Source organism: Manis javanica, chromosome 7 (assembly GCF_040802235.1).
Source record: "Manis javanica isolate MJ-LG chromosome 7, MJ_LKY, whole genome shotgun sequence".
Classification (NCBI taxonomy): domain Eukaryota; kingdom Metazoa; phylum Chordata; class Mammalia; order Pholidota; family Manidae; genus Manis; species Manis javanica.
In genome coordinates this window covers 44,923,904-44,945,377 of record NC_133162.1, presented here as the reverse complement: position 1 = coordinate 44,945,377, position 21,474 = coordinate 44,923,904, and the positions used below count along the sequence as shown (strand labels likewise).

The 21,474-nt window shown below is 38.8% G+C and overlaps 1 protein-coding gene across 2 annotated transcripts in view; it reads left to right on the top strand.

The window, feature by feature from the left end:
• The window catches only part of SGPL1 (sphingosine-1-phosphate lyase 1), a 68,903-nt gene that overhangs the window by 15,885 nt on the left and 31,544 nt on the right, over positions 1–21,474 (top strand). For both annotated transcript variants that reach the window (XM_073240896.1, XM_036998826.2), the window contains exons 3-5: positions 13,020–13,185; positions 17,928–17,995; positions 21,055–21,202. In XM_073240896.1, the coding sequence (XP_073096997.1) occupies positions 13,020–13,185; positions 17,928–17,995; positions 21,055–21,202 (382 nt within the window). The remainder of the gene's footprint in view (positions 1–13,019; positions 13,186–17,927; positions 17,996–21,054; positions 21,203–21,474) is intronic.

Below are 21,474 nucleotides of genomic sequence, written 5' to 3'. Positions count from 1 at the left end.
TTTTCATGTGTCTGTTGGCCATCTGTATTTCTTATTTGGAGAACTGTCTGTTCAGTTCCTCTGCCCATTTTTTAATTGGATTATTTGATTTTTGTTTGTTGCGGCTTGTGAGCTCTTTATATATTTTGGATATCAAGCCTTTATCAGATCTGTCATTTAGAAATATATTCTCCCATACTGTAGCGTTCCTTTTTGTTCTATTGATGGTGTCTTTCGCTGTACAGAAGCTTTTCAGCTTAATGTAGTCCCACTTGTTCATTTTTGCTGTTGTTTTCCGTGCCCGGGGAGATATGTTCAAGAAGAGGTCACTCATGTTTATGTCTAAGAGGTTTTTGCCTGTTTTTTTCCAAGAGTTTAATGGTTTCATGACTTACATTCAGGTCTTTGATCCATTTTGAATTTACTTTTGTGTATGGGATTAGACAATGGTCCAGTTTCATTCTCCTACATGTAGCTGTCCAGTTTTGCCAGCACCATCTGTTGAAGAGACTGTCATTTCGCTATTGTATGTCCATGGCTCCTTTATCGAATATTAATTGACCATGTATGTTTGGGTTAATGTCTGGAGTCTCTAGTCTGTTCCACTGGTCTGTGGCTCTTTTCTTGTGCCAGTATCAAATTGTCTTGATTACTATGGCTTTATAGTAGAACTTGAAGTTGGGGAGTGAGATCCCCCCTACTTTATTCTTCTTTCTCAGGATTGCTTTGGCTATTTGGGGTCTTTGGTGTTTCCATATGAATTTTTGAATTAGTTGTTCCAGTTCATTGAAGAATGTTGCTGGTAATTTGATAGGGATTGCATCAAATCTGTATATTACTTTGGGCAGGATGGCCATTATGACGATATTGATTCTTCCTAGCCACGAGCATGGGATGAGTTTCCATTTGTTGGTGTCACCTTTAATTTCTCTTAAGAGTGACTTGTAGTTTTCAGAGTATAGGTTATTCACTTCTTTGGTTAGATTTATTCCTAGGTATTTTATTCTTTTTGATGCAATTGTGAATGGAATTGTTTTCCTGATTTCTCTTTCTATTGGTTCCTTGTTAGTGTATAGGAAAGCTACAGATTTCTGTGTGTTAATTTTGTATCCTGCAACTTTGCTGTATTCTGATATCAGTTCTAGTAGTTTTGGGGTGGAGTCTTTAGGGTTTTTTATGTACAATATCATGTCATCTGCAAATAGTGACAGTTTAACTTCTTCTTTACCCATCTGGATTCCTTGTATTTCTTTGTTTTGTCTGATTGCCGTGGCTAGGACCTCCAGTGCTATGTTAAATAACAGTGGGGAGAGTTGGCATCCCTGTCTAGTTCCCGATCTCAGAGGAAAAGCTTTCAGCTTCTCGCTGTTCAGTATAATGTTGGCTGTGGGATTATGATATATGGCTCTTATTATGTTAAGGTACTTGCCCTCTATTCCCATTTTGCTGAGAGTTTTTATCATGAATGGATGTTGAATTTTGTCAAATGCTTTTTCAGCATCTATGGAGATGATCATGTGGTTTTTGTCTTTCTTTTTGTTGATGTGGTAGATGATGTTGATGGATTTTCGAATGTTGTACCATCCTTGCATCCCTGGGATGAATCCCACTTGGTCATGGTGTATGATTCTTTTGATATACTTTTGAATTCCGTTTGCTAATATTTTGTTGAGTATTTTTGCATCTACATTCATCAGGGATCTTGGTCTGTAATTTTCTTTTTTGGTGGGGTCTTTGCCTGGTTTTGGTATTAGGGTGATGTTGGCTTCATAGAATGAGTTTGGGAGTATTCCCTCCTCTTCTATTTTTTGGAAAACTTCAAGGAGAATGGGGATTATGTCTTCTCTGTGTGTCTGATAAAATTCTGAGGTAAATCCGTCCGGCCCAGGTGCTTTGTTGTTGGGTAGTTTTTTGATTACCGTTTCAATTTCTTTGCTCGTAATTGGTTTGTTTAACTTTTGTGTTTCTTCCTTGGTCAGTCTTGGGAGGTTGTATTTTTCCAGGAAGTTGTCCATTTCTTCTAGGTTTTCCAGCTTGTTGGCATATAGGTTTTCATAGTAGTCTTTAATAATTCTTTGTATTTCTGTGGAGTCTGTCATGATTTTTCCGTTCTCATTTCTGATTCTGTTGATTTGTGTTGATTCTCTTTTTCTCTTAATAAGTTTGTCTAGAGGCTTACCTATTTTGTTTATTTTCTCAAAGAACCAGCTCTTGGTTTAATTGATTTTTGCTATTGTTTTATTCTTCTCAATTTTATTTATTTCTTCTCTGATCTTTATTATGTCCCTCCTTCTGCTCACGTTAGGCCTCATTTGTTCTTCTTTTTCCAATTTTGATAATTGTGATCTTAGACTATTCATTTGGGATTGTTCTTCCTTTTTCAAGTGTGCCTGGATCACCATATACTTTCCTCTTAGGACTGCTTTTGCTGCGTCCCACAGAAGTTGGGGCTTTGTGTTGTTGTTGTCATTTGTTTCTATATATTCCTTGATCTCTATTTTAATTTGTTCGTTGATCCATTGATTATTTAGGAGCATGTTGTTAAGCCTCCATGTCTTTGTGAGCCTTTTTGTTTTCTTTGTAGAATTTATTTCTACTTTTATACCTTTGTGGTCTGAAAAATTGGTTGGTAGAATTTCAATATTTTGGAATTTACTGAGGCTCTTTTTGTGAGCTAGTATGTGGTCTATTCTGGAGAATGTTCCATGTGCACTTGAGAAGAATGTATATCCTGTTGCTTTTGGATGTAGAGTTCTATTGATGTCTGTTAGGTCCATCTGTTCTAGTGTGTTGTTCAATGCCTGTGTGTTCTTACTTATTTTCTGCCCGGTGGATCTATCCTTTGGGGTGAGTGGTGTATTGAAGTCTCCTAAAATGAATGCATTGCAGTCTATTTCCCCCTGTAGTTCTGTTAGTATTTGTTTCACATATGCTGGTGCTCCTGTGTTGGGTGCATATATATTTAGAATGGTTATATCCTCTTGTTGGACTGAGCCCTTTATCATTATGTAGTGTCCTTTATCTCTTGTTACTTTCTTTGTTTTGAAGTCTATTTTGTCTGATATTAGTACTGCAACCCCAGCTTTCTTCTCACTGTTGTTTGCCTGAAATATGTTTTTCCATCCCTTGACTTTTAGTCTGTGCATGTCATTGGGTTTGAGGTGAGTTTCTTGTAAGCAGCATATAGATGGGTCTTGCTTTTTTATCCATTCTATTACTCTGTGTCTTGATTGGTGCATTAAGTCCATTTACATTTAGGGTGACTATTGAAAGATATGTACTTATTGCCATTGCAGGCTTTAAATTCGTGGTTACCAAAGGTTCAAGGTTAGCCTCTTTAGTATCTTACCACCTAACTTAGCTTGCTTATTGAGCTGTTATATACACTGTCTGGAGATTCTTTTCTTCTCTCCCTTCTTATTCCTCCTGCTCCATTCTTCATATGTTGGGTGTTTTGTTCTGTGCTCTTTTTAGGAGTGCTTCCATCTAGAGCAGTCCCTGTAAGATGCCCTGTAGAGGTGGTTTGTGGGAAGCAATTTCCCTCAGCTTTTGCTTGTCTGGGAATTGTTTAATCCTGCCATCATATTTAAATGATAGTTGTGCTGGATACAGTATCCTTGGTTCAAGGCCCTTCTATTTCATTGCATTAAATATGTCATGCCATTCTCTTCTGGCCTGTAGAGTTTCTGTCGAGAAGTCTGATGTTAGCCTGATGGGTTTTCCTTTATAGGTGACCTTTTTCTCTCTAGCTGCCTTTAAAACTCTTTCCTTGTCCTTGATCTTTGCCGTTTTAATTATTATGTGTCTTGGTGTTGTCCTCCTTGGATCCTTTCTGTTGGGGGTTCTGAGTATTTCCATGGTCTGTTCGATTATTTCCTCCCCCAGTTTGGGAAGTTTTCGGCAATTATTTCTTCCAAGATACTTTCCATCCCTTTTCTTCTCTCTTCTTCTTCTGGTACCCCTGTAATACGGATATTGTTCCTTTTGGATTGTTCACACAGTTCTCTTAATCTTGTTTCATTCCTGGAGATCTTTTTATCTTTCTCTGTGTCAGCTTCTATGCGTTCCTGTTCTCTGGTTTCAATTCCATCAATGGCCTCTTGCATCTTATCCATTCTGCTCATAAATCCTTCCAGAGTTTGTTTCATTTCTGTAATCTCCTTTCTGGCATCTGTGATCTCCCTCCAGACTTCATCCCATTTCTCTTGCATATTTCTGTGCATCTCTGTCAGCGTGTTTATGATTTTTATTTTGAATTCTTTGTCTGGAAGACTGGTTAGGTCTGTCTCCTTCTCTGGTGTCTCTGTGATTTTGGTTTGCCTGTAATTTTGTCTTTTCATGGTGATAGGAGTAGTTTGCAGAGCTGGGACTAGTGACGGCTGGAAGAACTTCCCTTCTTGTTGGTTTGTGGCCTTCCTCTCCTGGTATAATAGCGACCTCTAGTGGCTTGGGCTGGGTAGCTGCGTGCAGACATTGGTTCTGCCTCCTGCCCGGCTGCTATGGAGTTTATCTCCTCTGTTGCTGTGGGCGTAGCCTGGCTGGGCCCCTTTGCGAGGCGCTGGGTTCTCGCAGGTGTGGATGTGGTCTGGATGTTGTCCTGTGTCCTCTGGTCTTTATTCTAGGAAGAGTTGTCTTTGTTATATTTTCATAGATATATGTGGTTTTGGGAGGAGATTTCCACTGCTCTACTCACGCCGCCATCTTGGCTCCGAAGTTTCCTAGGGTGCTATTTGATCTTAAAATTTTAAGGTAGTGAGTGAAGAACTGGGTGAAACAGGTTTTTCTTTTCCTCAACAGCCCATTCCTGCTTTAAAGCTTGTATTTCTGGCTCTTCTGGAGTAACTTTTGAATAGTGCAATTGCATTAGAGGTGAAGAAAATGGAAGGAGGAGAAAAACAAATTCCTTTTTCTCTGCAGGACTGCATTTTCCTTAGTATCTTTCTATTGAGTAAATACTAGCCAGGAGCAATAAGTTGGTCTTGAGGACTGGACCCTGATGTTAACACTTCCAGCAATGCTTAGTTGATGTCATTTTACCCTAAGAGATGGAGAGCCACTAAGTTTGGTGATTGAGCCTCATTTAATATGTTAAATCAATTATTGAGAATTCTGTTATGAAAGAAATGGATAGAGAAGAAAGGGGCACATTATAATATATAGAAAGGGTTCTTAACCATTGATATCTCTCAGAATCACCTGGGGAAGTTTTTCAAAATAGGTGTTTCTGGGCTCTACTCTATATTTACTGAATCTTTGGGTGTGATACTTTGTAGAAAGCTCCTTGGATAATTTTGATATACTCCACTGGTTTAATTTAGGAGAGAGTATTGGGATCTCTGCGTCTAGTTTGATCTCAGGGAAGGTACATTTTAGTTTAGTCTTTGAGCCTCAATTTTTTTATTGCTGAGATGGCTTGAATGAGGTGGTCCTTTAGTTCTTTCAAACAGCAGCATTTTATGATTTTGAAGACAGCTCTCCTAAAGTACTTTCCAAACTAATTTCTTTCAGTGTTTCTTTTGGAAGCAGGTAAGTAGTGTGTGTAAGTCTCTAGATGAGAGAAGAATGAGATATGCAGTTTGAGAAAGCCATTGACTAGCAGGCCATACCCCAGAAGCATTCTGCTCTTGTAGGACAGTGTTAGATGGTTTGGCAATGTCGCCTTTCTTAGTTGGGAGAGTAGTGAAGCTGTGGGCTCTTGATTTGGCTTTGGAGAAAACTAGATGATGTGATTGTGAGAATTGTCTGCTTTGTACCTGTTAGTCTTCTGATGGTTTGTGCCACTGATAGTTTGGCTTTGGAAATTGGACAGTGAAAGATGTAGTGGAAAAAATAATGCATTTTAGGCCAAAAGGTTTGAGTCCTGGTTCTGCCATTTCTAAGCTGTACGACCTTTGGGCTTCAGTATCTTCACCTTTGAAGGACAGAGAGTGGTCATGAACTGATCTTTAAGCTCCCTTACAGCTCTGACGGTCTGTGATATGATGTATCTTGTGAGCTCGTCAGGAGGGTGCCAGTGTATGCAGAATCCATTTACAAATGACCAGCCTTTCTGCACGTTCAAGCCACTGCTACTGGGAGAGACGTGGAAGAGGGGTGGCTGGATTTTCCTAGAATCTTATAAAACAAACATAAATATAAGCAGTATTGTAATTATTTCACTTTAGTTAAATAAATATTGAGTTCCTACCCTGCTGAAGATGCTAGTTTAGGTGATGTAGGAGATATAAAAATTATGTTTTCTCTTTTAATTTGTATTCTTATATCAGCACCTGGCACCATACAGGGTTCAGATATTAAAACAGTTTTTGATTTTCCCTCACCAGGGTTGAACGTTTTGCCTCTAGGACAGAGTAACTCACAATGCAATTGGCTAATGAAGTTTGGCCCTGATTGACCCTTGAATAATAACTCAGTTGAGGCATACTGGATATTTGGCATATTAGAAATGGAGAGCTGACACTGTTTTGATATGAAGATGAACCTTTTGTAAGAAAGTAGCTTTCCCAGAATCCTGATTTTACGACACAGTAGTAGTCTTACTAGGCATTATTGTTTCGAATTTCTCCTCTAGTTAGTGAGACTTATAGTGGGAACCCAGGTCTGTATTGTGGCCAGCAGTACACATTCAGACAGGTAACAGTTGGAGAGGTACAAGTTGTTACTGGGGCAGAAAGAAACCAGTTCATGCGCCCTTTAGTTTTGATCATGCTACCTTAGTTGACTTTGTGCTGTGGAATGATCAACTGAGCAACATTGCTATGTTCTTTTTGGCTGGGAATCTGTTTCTGTGGCATTTCTGAAATTATTAGTAGAGTAGCTCAGTCTGATAGCAGAAATGATTTTCTTTGATCTTCAGTCTGATTTTCTATAATGTGAGAGGAGCAGGAAGGAGAACGCACCCTGGAGTACTGGTTTGTCTCTGCTTGGCTTTACAGCACTTGGTTTTCTTTGGTACCTTTTTAGGTCTTACTCCTCAGTTATGGGCAGATTGTATGCTGTTTTGAGGCCCTTAGAGGTATGGTTCCAGGTGTCTTGGAATACAACTCTGAGTGTGAAGCCCCAGGTTTTAGTCCTGACTCTGCTACTTACTACTTGGTTTGCCATAAAGCAAGTCACTTAACCTTCCTGTTTTCCCTACCTATTAAGTGAAACCATTCATTCTTAACCTAAGGACCTCATGAAGTTATAAAGTACAAATAAAATAACATGGAATATGTTTAAATTTTAAATTGTGTCAGTTTAAATTTTGAACTGGCCTTCTCTTTCTTAATGAATTTTGTTCCCTCTGTAATCAGGTAGTCACCAAATATTTTGAGCTTTAGAGGAAAGAGAAAGTTGAAAGTGAAACAAATAGTGAACTCTGAGCCCTGTAAAACAGTGCTATTCATACATGGAGTAGGCACTCAGAAAGTAATTGGCGAATGATGGAAACCCTCAAACCAGCAATAGGCATGTCTGTAGCAGTGGCCGCATTGCGGGGCAGCTCTCTTCTTAAGGATGGTGTGGTAGACAGTTGCAGGGGCTGCCTGAGTGGAGATGCCTTTGCTCTGGAATAAAACAAATACAGATGGTTAGCCCCTGTTAAATAATGGAGGAAAGATTGTTATCTCCCACCATCCATGGTGAGTCTGAAAATGTCTGACAGATGTCTTTTCTTTTTTAATATTACTGATTTTTAGAATATTTTTTCTGTATCAATGGGAAATTATGAAACTTAGTTGGGAAGAAGTATCACCACCTAGTTGGTAGCTGCTCAAGCAGTAGTAATTCTGAAAGAAGTGTTTTTGGAGGGAGTGCGTGTGTGGATATTTCCACTATGAGAAGTTTGCTTTCAGAATCTTGTTCTCTTGGAATGATTTAGGGACTGAGAGTTTAATGGCACTGGGGATAGCTGTGGGCAATGGAAAGTAACTTGGGACTGAAGAATTCTGAATATCCTGGACTTAGTTACTTCATCACATCATAATCCTAGCCTCACAGAAGTGTTAAGAGAATAAATTCTAAGTGTGAAAAGTACCTAGATTGTGCCAAGAGGAAAATAGCCCCAGTGTTAACACTTGTTACTGCATTACACAACCGCATGCTAAATTTAAGGAAACAAGGAAAAAATCACTCTCAGGGGCTGGTTTTCAGCCTGAAGGTTATGATGCATTTAGAGGGGGTGCAGCATCTGTTTACTGGGTCAGGCATAGGAAAGAAAGAAAAGTGCATCACAAGTAATACGGTGTTAGGTTTTACCTTGGATTACTTTGGAAACCTTTGTTGTGGTTTTACATCTTCCTATTAGTGTGTGTACTAGATTGTATTGTGAAGTACATTTTTGTGGGACTGTATTGGAAAAGTTTGAAACTAATCGGTCTGAAAAGTAATGTGCCCCAAATTTACAGGATTTGTAGACCTCCACCATCATGTTACATTCACAAAGGGGTCTTGCTTCCTAAAGCGATTTGGGGCTGAGAACATTCAATATGATCAGGAATAGTAGCTACTAAACTCCCATGAATTCTAAAGGCTGCCTTATGTCTAAGAATGATTAAAATTATTTTTATTTTGATGTCTTTTCAGCATCAACTAAAACCTAAATTATTAGATAGGAAATGCAATGAGTAAGAAGAGAAAGGCTGGTTAAGTTTACTTATTGTTACTTGACAATAGCTTCTTACAGTAGTTAATATTTTGAATCTTAATACTACTAAGGTTTTTTTTCCTTCACTTTTAAAAGATTTATGGTATTCTTTACTATCATTTTATATGCATTCTTTGGGCAAAGTATTGTTTCATTTTGTTTTTTTTCTAGAGGAATACATTTCCAATTTGGTCAAACTGTGATGGAAGGAATGCTTTATTTGTGGAAATTTTACCAAAAGTACTGTTCTGTTGAATAAGGGTTGGAGATAAACATTCACACTCACCCACAGACAGGCATATACTCAGATACAATTTATTTATTTTGTGACTGTTATTTTATGTCCCTTCTTTTAGATAAAGAAATAGAGGCACACATTGGTGAAATAATTTGCCTGGAGTTATACAGTAAGCTAGTGGCCTTCATAGTGATCATTCATAGTTCTTCTTTTTCCAAAGATACTATATGTAGATCAAGTTGAAATAAACATAAGCCTAAATATTATAAATATACATACAGGTGTATATAGATAAGTATTTATGTAAGCAAAAAGACATGGTGGGAAATAGTAATTATAATTATATTAAGTTCTTGTGCAATCTTTATCTAGATGTGTTTGTCTGTGGTCATGACCTACTATACGATTTTAGTTTGTCATGAACTGTACCGTATAACCAAGATATATTTTGCCAAGAATATAAATTATGAAAGAAAACTCTAGGATGGCACTGGATTGTAATGTGTTCAGTGATCCTCAGCCCATGAACACTTAGAATGAAGAATTTAAATACTACTGAGAACTGATTCTGGAGTCTTGGGTTCCTAGTCTCTGCTCTGGCACAAACCTCTTTAGATGAGCTTAGGCACATGATTTCACTTTGGGGCCTGTGTTTTTAAAGTGGAAATGTGGGCTTGATGTCTAAAGTTCTCTTTAGCACTTAGATTGTATGCTTCCCAAGGGCCTGGAGTATTGCATCAGGACCAAGCCTGGGGTTTGTGCTGGTTGCAAGGCCCCAAGGAGCTGCCTCATCCTTTTTTCCAAGGAGGTAGCATGTACTCCCCCACTGAGCCCGATAATACAGTGAGCTGACAGCATTGTGAGGTGCTTCTTCATTGGGGACTGAGCCTAGGTTGTTTGTAGTAACCTAGAAGGACCTTGGAATGAGGCCAGGAGATAGTTTCTGTGACCAATTAGTTGCCTACTCAAAAAGCTTGCTAGGACCCATCCAAGTACACTATCACTCTGTCTTTGCCGTATGAGAATACAGAAATGTCTCCTCTTAAGGAGATACATTCAAGGACTTAGAATTCAAGGACGCCCATTATCTTCTCATAGCAATTAGCAAGAATATATATTCTTGCCGAGTATAATTTTATAAATTTTAGCAAGGAATGCCTTTGTATCTTAATAGGCTTTTAAAAACTTGAAGTAGTTTGCATTTGCTGATTCTTTGCTCTCTCCTTCACACTAATTACATTTTTTTGTTGTTCAGTGCTATGAAGAGTTTATAGTATCTACACTCATAGGTATTCTCTATTTTTTGTGTAAATTTGTATCACCAAAGGAAAAGCTGATCTGAATGATTGTTCTTCTATCATCCTGTTAATACACACTGTTTGATCACAGCTTTAACACTAGATTGTTTATAGTGATGGAAATCAAGACATACTTTTGATGATGATAGACTCCTGGTTTTTCCCAGGTCTTCACAGGCACTGCCACTGCCAGTTGCTATGCAGGATTGAGGTTGTTGATAGCAACAGTGGGCTCTGGGGAATGGCCACCAGAAACTATGAGGGGTTGTGGATAAGCAGTGTTTCCATGGACAGCCCTCTAGGGTACCCAATACTTGCCTAATGTTAATTACCTTATGCTGCAGCCTGATTGTTAAGGGTGTGTTTTCAACAAACATTTGTTGAGTACCTGTCCTCCTCAGCATGCATGTTCCTACTAGAACTTTGCATGTAGATATCCAACGGGAACAAAACTCAAACCTGTATCATCTTTTTCTCAAAATCTCTTTGACTTCCCTCAGCTTCCCTTCTTCTAGTCTACCATGGTTAACGCTGACACTGCTTAGCTGGGCTCTCAAATGGGAACTTAAAGATTTGGAATTATCTGCACTCTTCCCACTCCATATATTGAATGAGTTGTCAAACCCTCTTTGTTTTACCTCCAAAAATGTTCTTCAGCCATACTCTTTTCCATCCTAACATCAGGCTATTTAGGGTCAAACCCAGTCAGTGTATTTTTTCCCTGGACAATTTTTGTAATCCTCTTAACTAAAATTTTTGTCTCTAATCTCCGTCTTCCTTTTATTCATCTCCCAAGTTAGCTTAAACATTTTTTACTTTTCTGATTAACAATCCATTCCTTTTGTTTAATTGTTATTGTTCTGCATTTTGCCTTTTGTTTTTTGTTAGTTAACATTATGTTCTGGAAAGATTTTCATGTAGATCATTTAGATCTATCCTTGTTTTAATGTGCATATGTAAAATGTGTGTATTATCATTTATTTCACCATTCCTCTCTGAATGGACATTTATGTTATTTGTATTTTGCTGCTACAAAAAATACCGAAATGAACGTCCTTGAACATGCCTCACTGTGCACATATGGAAGTATGTAGATAGCAAAAAGTGCGATTTCTGGGCCAACAATGGATATACATTTAAAATGTTAATAGATACTGACAGATCACTTTACAAAAAGCACCTATCAGTTTACACTTCCACTGTGCTTTTTTTTTTTTAAGATCGTTTTTAATCTGGACCTAGTGTGTGTGCTTCTCCTAGCCTCAGTTCTCTGATGGATGTGTTCACTAATTTACTTAGTCACTGTCAGCCAGTAAGTTTGTATTCACTGCAAATAGTGTGCTAGGCAGTCTGCTGTATGTTGGGGATTTAGCACTGGGTAAGAAAGATATGGCCCTGCCCTCACCTAGCCTGCGCTATTACTACACAGACCTTTTTGCCATTCCCAGGCTTTATTTATGCGTTTGCAGTTACTATTCTCTCTTCCTGGTATGGCTTTTTTTTTTCCTTTTAACTTTTCTGTGGAGAGAATTTTCTTTGATCATTCTTTTCCTTTTAACCCTGTCTTCCCCAACTCCCCTCTGGTAGGAGTTAGGTAGGCCTTCCTTAGCAACCTCTCTGCACACTTCACTTAGTCCTTTTTATAGTGTTTATCCTGAAGAGTTTTAATTACTCGTTTACATATGTGTGTGCCTGTGTATGTCTGCATGTGTATGCAAACACACATAAATTGTCCCATTAGAGTGTAAGCTCAGTAAATGACATTACCTTAATACTTCCCCCAGCTTTAAGCTGTGAACACTGGAAATGCTTAATAAATGCTGGATAAGTAAATGATTAACAAACTCTCAGATGAACTTGCTGTATTTGAGGCACTATGGGGGCTTGCAAATAGTCTGTCTTCAAGGTCCTACATGTAGTCAGGAAGATAAGAAACAGATGAGTACAGACTGCAGGTCACATGGTGATAAGCTCTGTGTAGAGGCATAAATGAATACTTGAAGACAATTTAATGGGAGAGATGAATTGTCATGAGTGGGATATTCTGATTAATTTTCAGCTGAGAGTATTTTTTCTTGTTTGTGCCAGGTATTATGAGGGATACATATAACGGTATGATATGGTCCCTGGCTCTCAGAGTTTTTTAGTCGTATAGGGCTTTAGAGCAGAGAATACGGCCTATGGCCCAAATCTGGTCTGCTGCCTGGTTATGTACAACCCTCAGCTAAGAATGATATTTTACACTTTAAAAATTATTTTTATAAGAAGATATTTTATGAGATGTGAAATTATATGAAATTCAGATTTTAGCATCTATAATTAAGTTTTGTTGTCACACAGCTACACTCATTTGTTTACCCACAACCTATGACTGTGCTTGTGCTACAACAGCAGAGTTGAATAGTTATAATATAGACCATTTTGCTTGTAATGTCTGAAATATTTACTCTCTGGCCTTTAACAGAAATTGTCTCTGGCCCCTGGGTTAGAGTATGGGAATGATTCAAATAAAGTAGAGAAGGAGAGAAATTCATATTGAGAGGATTAATTTGAGTTGAAAGAGTGGGACAATGAGTACTGTAGTCATATAGAACCTTTAGAGCTGAAATGATGATCTAGCTTATTCACCTCTTATTTTACAGAATAGGCAGAAGATCAAAAGTGGTGTCGAAGTCCACATAATTCATAAGGGGCTGTGTACACTGGAGTGACTGGAACAAACGCTTTGAGGACTTCAGGGGATGATAAGATTATTGCCGGAGTAGGGCCAGATCATGAAGGGCTTTGCCCTTGAAAAATAAGAGTTGATGATCAAATTAAGAACAGACTTCCTTTCTTTCTCTGAATGTAGTATTTCTTTTTTCTCTTATATTTCTAGAAGGCCTTTGAGCCCTACTTGGAGATTTTGGAAGTATATTCCACAAAGGCCAAGAATTATGTAAATGGACATTGCACGAAGTATGAGCCCTGGCAGCTAATCGCATGGAGTGTTGTGTGGACCCTGTTGATACTCTGGGTATATGAGTTTGTCTTCCAGTCAGAGAGTAAGTATACTGTCCCCTCTACAAAGGTATAGTTTCTTTAGCTTTGGGACTCATGGCTGATGGATTATAATTATTTTTTGCCATTTGGTTTGATTGGGATGATTTTTTAAATCTGTTTAAATGGAAAGCAGGGACATTATCTTCTGACTGGTAAAGTTATAATAGGACTCTTACGTAACTATTTCTGCTTTTGTTGATTTTTCTGGATATGCAGCTTATGTAAAAACTCCAGAGAAATTGGTCATTGAAAGGATCCGCGGATATCTCAGAGCATGGCTTAAACCTTCTTCAGTTTCAATTTCTTGCCTAGAACATAATTTTGTCACCTGACATTCCCCAAGCAGGAATTCATAGCTCTCATTAGGCCATCCTTTTAATAAAGCTGATGTGTAATTGCAACAGCACTCATGCAGCAACCATTTGCATGTCTGCTGTGTACCAGGCATTGCGCTGGGCTCTTGGTATAGTTCTGTAAGTAATACAGAAGAGTCCCTGTCCTCTTGGAGCTGAACTTCTAGTATCAGGGGACAGTACACTTTGAGCTTCCTGGGCAGGGACTCAGGGAGCCATATTGACATGGGGAAGATGAGGCCACTTGGAGGGAGTGCAGAAGATGGGAGGTCTGTTAGTGATCAGCTTGTAAATTCTCCATCCTTCCTAAGGTCCTACCCATCTGCCCTCCCCAACTAGAACCTGACCAACCATGTTACCTCCTTCTGAATTATTTTTCCCCACAGGCTGTGCTTGGTAAGTAAATGATAGGAGTGGTGGTGGGTGTTCTGTAATGCTCCCCTGCACCCCTTCCCCACCCTTAGCAGGGAATCTGAATTAGCTTCCTTGGGATAAGAAACCAGTAACATTGAAAGAATTGCTTGCCATTTCCCATTTGTTTAAATTCCTGTTTGCTTCCCTAAAAACATTATTTGAAGGAGTTTTTAAGCTGTACTTTTTCTGCTTTTCTTCCTCTTGCCTCAGAAAAGTCAATTTAGAAGCCAGATTTCTGTTTAATCTCTTTACTATCCAGGTAGCCATTGAGCTGTTCTAATAATATTGCAAAGTTATGGCATAGTAAACATCTCATTTAATTGAAGTGGAAATGAGGTATGATGGCCCTGTCTAAATTTTAGTTCACTCCAGCTTTAAAAACCCAGTCCTCAGTTTCTGCTCCTAGTCCTTGCAAGATTTTTCTCATAAACTATGACAAATTAGACCAACTAACCCTTCTGCTGTATCTGGTCTGTGGTTTGGAAATGGATGCAATCTCTTGTCTTTCTGCTCAGGCTTATTCCTTTCCCAGGAAGCATTTGATTCAGTGGTGCCCACCATCCTGTCCCTCCAAGTGAAGTGACCTATTCCAGAGGACTCTGAGGAATAGCAATAAATGTATTTTATTTCTTTTTTTATTGTCATAAAATGTACATTCACATTGTTGTGCAACCATCACTACTATCTATCTCTAGAACTTTGTTATCATCCTAAATTGAAACTCTGTACCCATTAAACAATAACTCCCCATTAGCCCCTCCCCCCAGGTCCTGCCAGCCACTCTTTTTATGTACTTTCCCTTTTAAGATGGTGCATTTGTAAAATCAGATTAAGGTCAGAGATCTTGAGATTTAGAATTCTTTCACTGTGATTGGTATTAGTTTTAGGTATTTACTTCTATTTTCTGTCCTGCCGTTCCCAGTGCCCCTGTGCATTTTTCATAGTTGGTAGCAGAAGCAGTCTCTGAGATCCTCGTACTTACTTTCCTGCCTTTAGTGTTCAAAAAAGAGTACCCTGGCCTCTGAGCATCCCATGAGATAGTAGTACTATGTTAATGGATTGTGGCCACCTAAATATTTGTGAGCTAAACTGCAAGCCATTTCAGTTAATTTTTAATAAATTCTTTTTTACCACAAAAGTAGTACTTGTTCATTGTAGAAAATTAGACAATATAGGTAAACCATAAGAACAAAATAAAATCTTGCTATCTAGAGATAACCACTATTTACATATTGTTAGCTCTTTCTATATGTGAATCAGGTTGAGCCATACAAAAATAGTCTCTGTAGGTCAAAAATTGTTCAAGATAGACAGTTTCATATAGCTTAACACGTATGTATGCACAATGCACTTTTTGTTTTGTAACTTCTAGTTTGACTTTCAGGCAGATAAAAATGTCTTCCCTCCAGAGATTGGAGATAATTTTGATAAAATTACCATTTTTCAGCTCCTTGCTTATGTAGAAGTATTCTATGTATCACTGAACAATTTGGTTATTTTTAGTATATTGCCACATTTTAGACTAGTGATACATTTTTTTGCTGATCTCCAAACTCTGAACACTCTTCTGAGAGGGAGAGGGTAATTATGGAACACACGGTGAATGTGGGAAGGGGAAGGGGAGGAACTGAAAGTGACAGGAGGGTGGGCAGGGGTAAGCAGCGCTCTGAGGTGTTCTCACTTCCTTAACTCTGCTTTGCCCTGTAAGGACCAGCTTGTACCGCTACTGCTTGATGTTGACTTTAGCTGTAGTGTTGTCCATAGTTCATCAACAGAAATCAGAATTGTGTTATGGGAGGAGAGGATAAACTCTCCCAGTTTCTAGCCTCAGCGCCTTGGGCAACACCCTTACACTCTTTAGCTTGTTTTCTAACAATGTAATGGACGTAATAATACCCACCTCACTTAGTCATAGGGTAGTAGGAGGATCAAGAGGCATTATTTGTGTGAAAGGAATTTGTGAAGAGCTGTGCATTGTTCTTACACCGGCATTTTGTAAAGAGCTGTGCATTCTTCTTACACTGGCATTTTCTGTTTTATTACCTTAAAACACTGAATTACTTTTTTTCTATACCTCTTGGGGCTTTTACTTGAGAGAATCTTTTTAGGTCATGACCACATGATCTTTTCATTTTTATTTTCTCAATATCTATCCTGTATTTGTTCTTTTTACCCTGTACTATTTTATCTCACAATTTTCACAGAATTAGCCTTTTTTTCCTCTTCCATCTAGTCACATTACTGTACTTTTGGACACTTGATTCAATTTGCTGATTTTTAGACTTCTTTCTGCCTCATTAGTTGATTACTCCATCTATTAAGGAAGTGGTTCTGAATCTTTACAACTTTAACATTGTTAGAAATAATCAAATAACAAGCAGCTTAAATATCCAAAACTAAGTTGCACTTATTTGATGGACTATTATGGTAGTATTTGAAAAAGTATTTAGGAAGAATTTTTAATAATGTAGAAAATAAGTGAAAAGGGGGTACAATATTGGATATACAGTAAGTTCTCAGCTACATGTTATAATATGTAGAGCCTAGGACTGAAAGGAAATACCCCAAAATTTAAACAAAAAGTAACTTCAAACAAATGGTTTCAATCCCTTTGTCTTCTTAGTAACCTGGTTTTAGTTCCTCAGTGTGTGTCTTAGTAACCTGGTTTGGTCCCAGACCATTGCAGAGTGTTGATTACAGTGCTAGGCACTATAGGGTAGGTAGAAAGCCGAGATGCAACCTAAGCAAAAACAACTAGCAAGGTGGCAGATAATAAATACCAAAAGAAGGTACAGACACATTCTGTGGTTGTTGAGGGAGAACTCTCCTCTGGCCAGGGAAACTGGAATGCTCCGATCTGGGAATGCAGTAAATGTTCATAGTTTCTGCCTCACATAAAAGCTAGGTCTGTATTACTTATAGACGCATTTGAGATAACTGAAAATTCCTATTGTGCATTTGAAACAGTCCTGGGAGACTAGGACTAGAAAAATTAAGGATTTCTATAAAATCACTGCTCTGTCATTAGCCTTGAGCAAATTATTAATGCTTTGATCCTTAGTTGCCTTTGGATAGAATGTAGTGCCTTCTGTGCCAGCCTCAAAATCTTGTCAGAGTCAGTTGGGATATATTGAATGTGAATTCATTAAAAGGTATAATGATATATTTAGATGCCATTAATTTATAATTATTGCAGTTGACAGGATCAGAATTTCCTACAATATTGAAGGCTTTTTAGGTCCAGAAAATGTTGCTAGGATATGTGTTGCATGAGAGACAGGAGCATAGATCCTGAAAAGCAGCATGGGTTGGTCATTTGTTTTGGGGGAGGAAAGAGAAATGTTGGGCATTGGAAACCTTGGGAAGGTAAAGAACTCTGGATATGTGTGTCATTTGACCCAGCACTTCTGTTTGTGGGAACTTTTCCTAGGTATATTCTCAAGTATGCAGTACATGTTACAAGGTATTTATTTTAGCATGGTTTGCATAGCAAATATCAGGAACAACCCAAGGGTCCATCAGAAACAGGCAGGTTAAATAAGTCATGGTACATCCATGTAATGAATGGAATACTCTGCAGTTATGAAAAGGAATGAGGAATCACCAATCTTTAAGAGAATATTCCTAACTAAAAAAAAAGGCCTAGTATAGTGCTAGAGTGTGCTACCTTTTGTGTAAAAGGGGGGACAAATAAGAAAATGTTTTTATTATTGCTTGTATATGCATAAAAAAATTCCAAAAGGGTATTCTAGAAACTAATTGGAATATTTACTTGGGGGTAGAGGAAGGTTTGGGGGATAGAGGAGAGAGAAACTTTTTAACTCTGTCTGTGGGTGTTAAGAAGGAAACAAATTCTACCTTTGTGATCTGAAGACAAGTGAGATAGCAGAGGATATATTAAATAGTTCATACATTATGACTAGCAGGTTGTGCCCATGGAAATTTATTTGGATAATAGAATGACTTATTTCTTTTAGGTTTATGGTCAAGGTTTAAAAAGAGATGTTTTAAGCTCATCAGGAAGATGCCTCTTATTGGTCGCAAGGTAAGTGGAATCTGTGGAGATCGTCCTCCCTTAACACCTCTCTCTCATGATCATGCCTCTCTGTGTTTATTGAACCTAGTACATAATCTCAAGGGAGAGGGGTGATTTTTGACCCCCACCTCCAAGGAACATTTCACACTGTTTGGAGACACTTGTCATAACTGGAGGAGAGCTCCTGGCATTACTGGGTAGGGACCAGGGATGCTGCTCGATATCCTACAGCACACACAACAGCCCCCACAACGGAGAATTACCTGGCTCAAAATACCAGAAGTGCCAAGTTTGAGACCCTGACTTACCCCCTTCCTCTGACATATTTGACTGAAGGAGAAAGATGTCAGTTAAGGAAAAATTGAAATTAGAAAACTGGCAAGAATGGCATGATGCTTTGGAGCATTTATCAGGGGTGGATGTATACATGGTTTAGATCAGGATTGGCAAACTCCTCTATAAAGGGCTAGATATGAAACATTTTAGGCTTTGCAGGTCGTACTGTGTCTGTTAACTCCTCAACACTCTGCCCTTGTAGACAGGAGAGCAGCGATGGGTAAAGGAAAGAGCCTGGGTCTGTTCCAGTGAAACTTTTCTTTATAAAAACAGACAGACCGGGTTTGGGCTGTAGTTTGCTCATCCCATGTTTAGAAACTTAAAGAGACTGAGCTACTTTTTGTACCTATCTGTGGTATAGTATGTTCCCTTCACTGTATCCTCTGTACCCTCACCCACACTGAGGAGATAAGACAGTCACCTCTGTACCTTTGCCCTGGGTTCTTTATCATGGATGAAGATAAGCAGGGCAGGCCTACTGCAAGCTCTAAGGCAGGCAAATGAGTCCTCATCTCCTTCAGTACCCTGCCCTGCCCCTTAACTTTCCTTCAAGCTTTCTTTTACTCTTGGCTTCCAATTCCCTTTGCCTTTCCCTGGCCAAACCAGAAAAGATGTCATTATCTTTCATCATTGACAAAAAATCCATTCAGCGCACTGTGCTAACTTGCCCAGAACTATGTGCTTTCAGGTTCATTTCCTGAGGGGAAATGGAAGTAATAACTGGGGTGGAGAAAGGGGGGTGGAGTAGATAGGCTTTTATTGGACCACAAGTCATATTAAGACCTAAAATTAAATCACCTTTAGTACTTACAGAGTAAGGGGTAGGGGAGAGGGAAGATATGAAGGATGGACTGGATCATAAAGGCTAATAGCATTTCCTCTTATCATTCCCTGTAGTTTTCCTGCCCATATACACACTTTCCTCCTTCAGTTGCAAATTTGGAGACAAATAAATGCTAGGGTTCCAGAATCCATTCTTAAATTCATAAAATAACAGAATTGGAAGTTACTTAGAAATTCTATAAACAACTTTCATTTTTTAGAAGATTTTGAGGCTCAGAGACAAAAGTTAATTGTTTTGAATGAGTGTGTGTATATCCCTCTCTCATTCATTCATTTATATTCACTTCTTCAACACATGTTTATTGGGCACCTTCTCACTGTCAGGGTACTAGTCTGGGTGCCGGAGATACAGTGGTGAACAAGACTAAGCCCTTTGTGGAACTTTTATTTTAGTAGGAAAGATGGAAAATAAATAAATACATAAGAATTTCATTTTGAAATAAATGCTGTGAAGAAATTAAAATGTGGTAGCCTGAGGCAAGAATTGGGGGTGGGGCAGTACTTGTAGTGCTCTACTGTACCTCTCATTACCATTTTTTGTCTGTTTTATTTTATTACAACAGCATGGTCTATGCACGGAAGCTTAGTTTTCAGTTCCTGTTACACAGTTGCCATGGAGCGCAGCATAATTCTTTACTTAGATTTAAAAAAATCTTCGGGTCCATCACATGCCCCGGCACTGCTCAAGAGTGTGCACTCTGTTACCTGCCATTGCCTGTCCATGAGGCTGTTGTAGACATGTTTTAAAGGAGTGGCTTTCCCTGTGCTTTCATTGAGGGCCACAGCTAAGAATATCTGTATTCTAATAATCTACAGCTAGAGATGAGAAGATCTAAATGTTTGAAGTGAAATCTTGGGCATCACATTTTTAACAGAAACTTCGCTGAAAGCATCACTGTAACACACACAGTGACATGTAGCCATTCTTCCTCAAACCTGCTACCCAAGAGTCTCTTACCACAATAGCAGCCCTTGCCATTCTTCCTTCCTCTGCTCTGTTTGCTTGTTCCCCCCCCCCCCCCAGTACTTTTCATTACCTGACATGTAATTTATGTCTCTGCTGCTAAAAATAAGCTTTATGAGAACCGGAGTTTTTTTCACTGTGTATTGCCTCAGTTTATTTTGTTCACTATGTATCCCTGGCCCACAGTAGTAGTTCAATAATATTTACTGAGTAAGTGAGTGAATGAAAGAAAATATCTCAGAAGTTGTTGGTATGGGGATGGAAAAGAAATGAGTGTAGTTGATAAATTATGTAGCAGGAAGGACCTAAGCTCTTCTTAGCACTTAACAGTCAAATAATACAAGCTGTCCCCCTCCTGAGGAGATAGAATGCAATGTTCCTGGCACTTGCCAGGATGTCTTGTGCCTGCATGTGAGGAGTTGTGTAGAGCCTCCAGATCCCTGGTGTGCTCTGTGCATGTCTGTTGAAGGAGCTCATTCTCTTGCACAAGCACCAGAATCCCTTTTACTGCGACTTCACCCATTTCCTGGCTACTGTTCATGTACCTTTGTTTCTTTAGCACCCAATCTCTGGGTGTTGCCAGAGCAGGAACAAGGTCCAAGTACTGCTCTTAGGTGCTGACGCTAACAAATGCCTGATGTCAACATGGCAGATAAATCGGTGTGGGGAAAAGGAGTGTATTTTGACCTTCAGAGGGAAGGTCATGGTTGACTTTTCAGACTTCCAAGAGACGATTGCACATGCCAGAAAATAGCTGCACAGTCAAAATGTCACCATCTCTCTTTAAGAAGAAAATATCATCTGTGCTGTGCAGCCCTTGTGCAGTGCCCAGCCTGGAGCAGTTCACTCGATACCATAGCTGGTTCTTTATTCCCTGGACTATATTCTTCTATTTCTCATTAACTTTATTTTCTTTCCTTTGAAGATCCAAGATACGGTGAACAAGACCAAGGAGGATATTTGCAAGAACATGTCATTCCTGAAAGTGGACAAAGAGTATGTGAAAGCCTTGCCCTCTCAAGGTCTGAGCTCATCTGAAGTTCTGGAGAAGCTCAAGGAATACAGCTCTATGGGTATGATTTTTGGCAAAAACATGTTGTCTACTTCTGCAGCATGGCTGGCATAGGTTAAGAATAGTTCATCTTTGGCACTTACAAGTTCAGGAGGGCCACTCCCTATTTCAAAGGCTAAATTTCATATTTAAAAAATTGTATTTATGGATTCATCCTTCTATAAAGCAAACAAATCTCAGAGACAGTAGAAATTGGTTGTTTGGTTTGTAAGCCTGAATAAAACAGATACATTTGTTTTTGAAAAGAGAACATATATAATAAAAATGAAATCT